Below are 8,736 nucleotides of genomic sequence, written 5' to 3'. Positions count from 1 at the left end.
TTCCAGATATTAAAATGTGTTGTTAACTAATTTCATTTTCAAGCTTTGACTAATTTCAAGCTTTGACCGGACACACACACACATACACACAACGGGCTCCGCTTGATTTGCTTTACAGCCCCCTGGTTTTCGCCGCTCGAGCCGTTGCTTAGCGACCGTTTGATTGACAGCCTCGTTTTCCCTTCTCTTTCGTTGGCCTGGCCAATGAGCGGCTTTTGTGGGCGGAGTCTGGTCAGCGCGAGCTCCGCCAAATATTGGGAGTCTCAGAAGCATCGCGGTTTTGAAACAGAACGAACAGTGCGGCGGCGCGTGCGCTCCGTGTCCTCCTGCACTTTCTCTCCGGACCTGCGAGGCTCGAGCGACCCATGACAACTTTCATTTGACTACACCTTGATTTTTTTTTTAATTTTTGATTTTTTAAGTTTCACCCATTTGTCATTACTATATTATAATTGTTGTTGTTTTCATTTCATCTTTTGCTCCACTGCCGTCGTTTTTGCTACTGGAGCTCGCGCACTCCTCGCCTAAACGGAATACCTCGAGCTTCTTTTTGCGCGAGCGCGCTCCTCTCTCTCTCTCTCCCTCTCGCGCGCGCTCTCTCTCTATCTCTCTCCGAGTGTGTGTGAGAGTGTGTGTGCGGGTGCTCTGGTTTTGCTCTCGCTCTTTTTTTTGGAATTGGTACCCCGCTCTTGGCCGTCTTCTTCTCCCCAGCGCTGAAGTGATCGGAGGAGCGGATTATTAACTTGATGTGTGTTGCACGGATCTCCGGCGCGGGCGCGCGGCTCGCTTCTCTTTAAGGGATCATGTACCTGTCCTCTTCCTCTCAGCTCACTAGAGGCCCGACGGAGAGAGTTGCCCACTCAGCTTTACTTTGACCTTATTTTATTAGTAGTATTATTATTTTTAAAATTTATTATTTCCCCCTGTTGCTGAATTATAAACTGACGCGCCTGTGCTCTTGTCGCCTCTCGGAGCTTTGGATCAGTGCACGAGGCGCAGCCGCTGTTCTTTCTGGACTAACACCGACACCGGGATGCTCTACCCGTAGCAGGCTCTCCGGGGTTTGGTTTGTGTATTTACTCTCGCACCTGGAGTCAGGATATCAGGAGCTGGGATTGTCGGCAACACTCCTCAGGGGCGTTTCTTTTATTGTTGTTATTTTTATTTTTTGTATTGTTTTCCCACATTTCTGTCGCGTGAAACGGATTTAGAGGTCATGGGGGAGTCTCTGTGGACGTACTACTTTGGGGTGTTGGTACTCGCGTGCAAGGTGAACGCCACCGTACTCGAGTCCATCTACTGGAACACGACCAACACCAAGTAAGTCTCTCTCTCTCTGTCTCTCTGTCTCTCTCTCTCTCTCTCTCTCTCTCTCTCCCTCTCTCTCTCTCTCTCTAGCACACACTTCCAGCCAACGCGCAGTGCTGCATTAAACAGTATACCAGATTAGGCCTGCGTCTCTTGATGTTGTGTTTAATAATATTTTTCTTAATTCACATAAAGTTATTTTAGAACCCTACACACTATGTGGCAGCCTGAAAGGGCGTAAATGTAACGTACATGCCACTGCGCGCGCGCGCGTGTGTGTGTAGGCCAGAGCAGCCCAGTGACTCTTTTACTCTCTTATAGCGCGCATACCAAGTATAATATATTGTAATATATTCTTATTTCCTCAGCTTTTTCATATTTCTCCCATAACTCATAAATATGCAGATGTAATATATATATATATATATATATATATATATATATATATATATATATATATATATATATATATATATATATATATATATATATATATAAATAAAATTTAGAAGTAGTTTTAGAGCCACATGATTGCTATGCAAACACAACACATTAATTTAGACTCAGTTGCAAGTTCATAAATCATCCTAAATGTTTACTGTTTACACCTCTAACACCAAGTTGAGGAAAGTTTTTTTTCTCTTTGTTTGTTTGTTTGTTTTGTTTTTGTTCTTACGCACACATGTAAGGTCAAGGATTAAGTAATACCGATAGTAAATAAATAAGTTATTATATAATTATACACAGGTTTCGATTTTTATTTTTATTTTATTTTTGGGGAGAAACCGACAATTGACAGCCGCAATTTAAAAAAAAAAAAAATCGAGGTCGGGGTGTGATCTACGTTTTTACTGTCATTATGTACATTTTAATACGAGCCGCACGGCGAAGTACAATCGGTTAAACGGTGCGCGTGCATGCATAGATAACACCATGCGGGAATAAAGGAGAAGAAGAGCCGGACCTCCTCTCCTCTTCTCTCCACTCCTCTCCTCCTCTCTTGTCCTCTTTCGTGTGTCACAGGTGTCCCATGTTGTAATTCTGTTGATTTTACTCGCGCGCGCTCCGGTATGCGCGTGTCTTGTTTTGTGTGTGCGTGTTTTTTGTTTTTACGATGTAATTGTGCGCGCTCTCGACCCCCCCCCCTTTATTAGAGACGTGAGTAAGCGCGTTGACTCCATACTCCTGACTCGCGCGCCGCTCACGTCCTCTATCTATCTATCTATCTATCTATCTATCTATCTATCTATCTATCTATCTATCTATCTATCTGTGAATTAGACCAATCAAGGCGACGCTGCGTCCAGCACATTACATCAACATTAATACGCTACATCATCAAACGCTCGCCGTCGCCATGGTTACGTCCATACTGTTTAATATAAGCCCTGAAGAGAAAGGAAAAAAAAATAGATAAAAAATAACAACAACAACAACAAAGCAGTGTTTTATAGACTGTAGGGTGAGTTCAGATATTATAGGGAGTGTAGGATGTTCTTTTCTATATCCTGTGGCATTTCTGCAGTCCTGCATAATAAAATGTATTTATTTATTTATTTTTACCAGCTAGGACTACATAAATGAAAATACTACCCCGTGTGTTGTTTTGTTTCCCGTCTTCGTGAAAATGATGTAAACAAGATATCCTAATAATCCTTTATTTTACCCGACTTTACCACCACCGCAGAGGGTCTTTAGTGACTCAGGCTGCTCTGCTCTGCTCTATTGCTCTATTATTGAGTACAGTTGTGTGCGATTTGCTACGTGACCCATAGATTTTTCGAGCAGAAATGCTCAAGTGTGTTGCTCTAATGCATATCACCCTGTAGTGCTGTTGTATACTAGACTTTTAACGTGCTTTACCACACACACACACACACACACACACACATTATATGAATAATTTAACCTTATCTCAACATTTTAAGCAGCATTACAGTGAACTGAAGTGCAGCCAGAGAGAGTGGATTAGAGAAGGCTCCATTTAGGCCTGTGTGTGTGTGTGTGTTTGTGTGATATGAATATTCTGTACAATACGTTACCATATTGAGAGCATGCTTCATAGCTCTTCTCTAAAACATATTTATCGATTAGATTATTACTCGTTACATATTTATTAAGGATATAAATGACCAAGTATAAATATATAGACTAAAAGGTGTTTATTACCAACAGTTCAATGTTCAGTCTCATAATAGAACAAAAATGAGAATATTAAGCAATCAGTAATCATGTTAATTAAATAGAAATAAAAGAGATGGCCCAGTGGGGCGCATGTGACCTTGTGTACGCTCGTTCCCAAAGGACAGACCGTGTAAATGTGTGTGTCATGTCTCCAGTGACTCAAAGCCCGAGGCTTCATGTGCTGAACACACGTCAGCTTTAAAAAGCGTTTCCCCCCCCCGGCATTTATAATTTCTTTTATCATGGTGTGAAGTGTAGGAATGTTAATGGCTAGTTTAATGAGGGAGACACGCTGGACTCATTATCACATAAAAACACGTTCAAACAGCATCATTACCTTGCATTTTTTCCCTCCTGCTCCATGTCATTTTTACACAATGCATACCAGCAGCTATTTATCACCGACTTATTTGTTTAGCGTATTTGTAGCAGTAATAATTATGGTTTATGGCGATATATGTAACTGATGTTAAAATGAATAATATTTATTGAGTTTGCTATTTCTATCACTGTCGTTATAAAACATGAAGTGACTGTTGAAACAGAGGACTAGTTAGATAGACAGTTGATTTAAGTGTGTGTGTGTGTCCCAAATCTTCCCTCTCAGGAGCTTACTTCTCGCTTTCCTTCTCACCCCCTGCTCAGATTTAAAGCACATTGTTGTTTCCTCTTTAACTGCTTTACAGCCGGTGCATGAGACCCGTAAAGGATCCGCGGCTTGCTTCCTCCGTCTCTCCCATCTTTCTCACTCTCCCTTTCTCCCCTCCCTCTCCGAATTGTGCTGCTAATCCATTTTGTAGTCGAGGCGGAGAAACAAAAGCGAGGTCTGCTCTACACGTTTTCAGTCAAAGGATGCCCGAGTTCCCCCCTCTGTCTCTCCCTCTCTCGCCCATTCCCCGGCTCTCTTTCTCTGTCTCTTCATTATGAGATTACATCTCTTTGCGAGGCATGGTGGGGCTACTTACTAGGCCGTGTGTGTGTGTGTGTGTGTGTGTGTGGTAGCATACACATGCAGATAGTCCATCAGAGACTGATGAATCGGCCATGAATAATAACTACCCCCTAAACCCCCCTCTGCTCTCAACGTTAGAATCACAAGGGAACTCTATTAGCGTGTGTGTGTGTGTGTGTGTGTGTGTGTGTGGTGCCTGGGAAGAACATAGCACTAATAGACAGCCATCATTTTTTAGTTTTTTAGTCATGTGATGCCAACGGATGAGTGGGATTCCTGCAGGAGAGAGATAAAGACAGTGAAAGAGACAGATGAGTAGAGAAAAGAGATGGATTGAGAGAAAAGTATGAAGGCGCACACTTGAAAGGTGGAGGACACGAGAAAGGTGGCCAGTTTGAGTCAATGTTAGGGATTGAAATGGTGGAAGTCTGCACTAGGGAGCGAACGGACACTGGCGTGGTCATTAAAGCGAGTGCGTCGTGTTCTGGGGTTAGAGAGTGAATAAAGGATGGAGGGAGAAAAGAATGAGCATGGATATAGAGTAGCAGCCACCTGTGCAGACGAATAAGCCCCCTCCCTCACTCGTCCAGCCCCACACAGCATCCAAAACCCAGTATCATTTGTCTCAGGCTTTTGTCCGGAACTTTCTATGTCCGTTTATCCATCTGACGGACCTCCGTATTGCACACATAATTGAAAGTCAGTCCTTTTTTTTTCTTCTTCTATCAGTTCTATCTTTCACCCTCTGTGTTTTCTTAGAATTTGGGCTTAAGCTGCTACAGATTAAGAGAGGATGAAACAAAAGCAGGAAAAAAGGGAAGAGGAAAAGGGTAGGGGGACAGTGAAAGATTTAGGGATTTGAGGATTGTTTTCCTCGAGCCGGAGCGAGATATGCGAAGACAAGGATGAATGTCGTCGAGTGAGAAAGATCTAACAGGTTTTACTGCGAGCAGGTGCGCGAGTCAGACGCGGCTCGGGGAAGTCGCAGGACACCGGTGACCGAGACAAGCATGTGAAAGAGGAGATGGTGGGATAAATAGAGAGACACAAAAAACAGATGTGAGAGCGATTCGTTCTCCATCTCAGCATCCATTTATCGCACCTGGATTTCGTTTTCTGTCATCACTCTGTCATGTCTGAGTTACGTTTAGAGCTCACGTGAATATGCTTCGTTCTGTGTGTCTAAAAAAAAAAATTTTTTGGTCTAACACTAACCAGCTGCTCTGCCAGATAAACATATTTGGATGTGTTGGAAAAGGCAAGGAGAAGTAGATAAGAAGACTGCGACGATGAGCCTCTGAGCGTATGTGTCCTCCTCGCAAGGCAGACGACAAGCATCAGCTTCTTTAGATATACTGCTCTCATTCACAGCCTGCGCATGCACACATGCACGGATACACACATACACAGGGCTGCTCTGTGACGCCTGTCCGCAGCTGCGGCCTCGTTTACCCGAGCCGAACGTGCGGCTGCCTTTGTCCCGCTGCTTCTCTCTTTCACGTCCACGCTCCCTGAAACGTTTACAACGCCAGCTATAAATCTGAGGCAAACAAAAGTGAGGGAGGGAGAAAAGTAAGGAAAACAAAAGAGGGTACGAGGGGTTAAGTGTGTCTTATAGAGTGAGTTAAAGCCATTTAAAAACATGAGGCTTTTTATTTGCTCTTGCCCTCCCCCGTTTTTTCGGGATATTCTTATTCTATAGACTCTGTTGGAGGTCAGGAGTGTAAATAACTGCAGCACGGGCGACTCCCACGAGCCCGAAACACACACTTTAGGGGAAACTTTGTTTAATCAGCGGTTTTAGTGGAACGTGTAAACCGCTGTCGAAGGGATTGTGAGGGTAGAAACTGGTAATATGACGATATGCTATTTGTGTGTGTGTGTGTTGTCATGACAACATTGTTAAAAGTAACAGTCTGATACCTGGGTGTTAAAGTCTAGTCTTATTTTACAGATTGTGTAGTTTTTTTCCTCCTTCAGTTTATTCCTGTATGTAATTCACCATACATATATATATATATATATATATATGACATAAATTTCGCAGTTTGATATCAAACTAAATGTTGTGTGTCCTGAGTAACACAATGTGATGTTTTATGTGTTTGTGTTTGTGTGTCACTCAACCATATTCTGAAGCAACTCACTACTCTGCATATATGATTTGGGTTAAATGCAGGGTGAAATATGAAATCAGTTGCCACGTTTGTCTGACTGAATGATATATTTCAGTGTGTGTGTGTGTGTATGTGTGTGTGTGTGTTTACCCACACCCATACAGATAGCATTCAGAATGAGAATGAGTTGTTGACCGAAACCTTATTTAACATTATGCTGATAAACCAGAAAATATAGTTTGATGTATTGCATCACACACACATACACACACACACACACACACAGGTATGCCTGTTCTTGCCTAAAAAAAATAAATCCAGTATTAAGATAAGGCACGATAGATAGAGATCTGGCGATGGAGCTTTATTTTGCGCTGCCGATTTTACAAGACGCTTTGCATGACTGGATCTATCAAAGAGATAGCAGTGTCATGCAGCCATCTGCACATGTAACACCTCACACACACACACACACACACACAGACTCACGCATGCAGCAAGCTCTGCCGAGACATCCATTTGCTCTTACACAATCTCCAGGGGCATTATGTGTGTGTGTTTTTAGTGTGGGTGTGTGCTTCTTTACATATCCTTTCCCATTTTCTCATGATGTCACCGAGTTTAACGCTTTCTGAAGTTGGTGTAGGTGCCTAGCCCACCATCTGACCAGCTTCCAGTCCGACACTGGAGCTGTATGTACGTTCAAAACACTATGAGCATTTTTCTTCAGCCAAAAAATAACTAGCCGAAGTATTTTTTCCACAGCAAGGTCATGAGACTCGCTCTCGCATTCCGAACTCGTCCTTGTTATTCATAATCGCACATAAATAATTGATCTGCCTCGCTGAATTATTGAGCGTTCAGCTGGTTTATTTTGGATTGTGACAATGTTAAAATAATTCTAACAGACCGTTCTTTTCTGTCTGCCCTTTTTTTCTTCTTCTCCCTGTGCAGGTTTGTTCAAGGCCAGGGTTTAGTCCTGTATCCTCAGATCGGTGATAAAATGGACATTGTGTGTCCAAGAGTAGAGGGCGGCTCCATGGACGGAGTCGAGTACTACAAACTCTACATGGTTCCTCGCGAGCAGCTGGACTCGTGCACAGTGACCAAGGCCGACACACCGCTGCTGAACTGCGTGAAACCTGACCAGGACGTCAAATTCACTCTGAAGTTCCAGGAGTTCAGTCCTAACCTTTGGGGCTTGGAGTTCTTCAGAGGAAAAGACTACTACATCATCTGTAAGTACCACAGCCAATCATTATCCACGCTGTTTAGAGTCTGTTGCCATGGCATTGCATGATGCAGACTCTTCTTATGGCTGGTTAGTTTAGTTTTCCATCTAAAGTGAGAAGATTCTTATTAGGATCTTCGCTGTCCTGGTGGAGCTGCAGAATTTACAACATTTTTGTGTTTAAATCATGAGCTTCTGATTATTATATCAACTCCGTCGGTTCTGTAATGCAAAATTTATTTATTTATTTATTTATTTATTTATTTATTTATTTATTTATGGCTTTCATTTATGGCTTTCATTTATTGATGGATTTAATTTATTTATGATGTCCAAAAAATACTAATAGCCAAATTTATGTTCATTTGTGCAAGATTTAAATGACATAGACATAAAACTTTATTGCGTAGCCCTGAATGCATTTTAACATTTTTTCCCCCTTGGATTAATAAATAAAAATAAAATGTGTAAGAAAAAATGGCAAAAAATTCTTTATGAAAATCTTCCTTAATCCCAAATAATTTACACCATCGTTTGGTATTATATAAATATTTTTATGTATATATTTTTTCATCTTAATGTGTACTATCATGGTGCCAAATTTATGTTACGGTTGTATAAGATTTCCTCATATGTCCATTTCCGACTGCGACAGCTCCGTAGCAGGAGAGGTGAAAATGTACAAACTTACGTAAATTCGAAATGTACGAAATGTATGAAAAAAAGTCTGTGACTATAACACAAAGGGAATTACCATATATACAGACGTGCTTTAACTCAAACACTCAGCATGTCCTGCAAGAAAGAATACCCGATTGCTGTGCCGCGGGGCCTTTACTGCACACACACACACACACGCACCAACATGCATGTGTGTCAGTTACAAGAGAGCTTTGTGACCTCACTTAGTTACGTGGGAAAATACAGGAGACATACAATAAGCA

General features: G+C 42.0%; 1 protein-coding gene across 1 annotated transcript in view; it reads left to right on the top strand.

Moving 5' to 3' along the window:
* Positions 1-265: 265 nt before the first annotated feature.
* Positions 266-8,736, top strand: part of efnb2a (ephrin-B2a) — a 17,233-nt gene continuing 8,762 nt past the window's right edge. The window contains exons 1-2 of the mRNA XM_058392237.1: positions 266-1,320; positions 7,516-7,799. Coding sequence (XP_058248220.1) covers positions 1,217-1,320; positions 7,516-7,799 — 388 coding nt within the window. The 5' untranslated portion in view covers positions 266-1,216. The remainder of the gene's footprint in view (positions 1,321-7,515; positions 7,800-8,736) is intronic.

Source organism: Hemibagrus wyckioides, linkage group LG06 (genome assembly GCF_019097595.1).
Source record: "Hemibagrus wyckioides isolate EC202008001 linkage group LG06, SWU_Hwy_1.0, whole genome shotgun sequence".
Classification (NCBI taxonomy): domain Eukaryota; kingdom Metazoa; phylum Chordata; class Actinopteri; order Siluriformes; family Bagridae; genus Hemibagrus; species Hemibagrus wyckioides.
The sequence above is the reverse complement of the archived record's forward strand: the minus strand, read 5'-3'. Positions and strand labels throughout refer to the sequence as shown.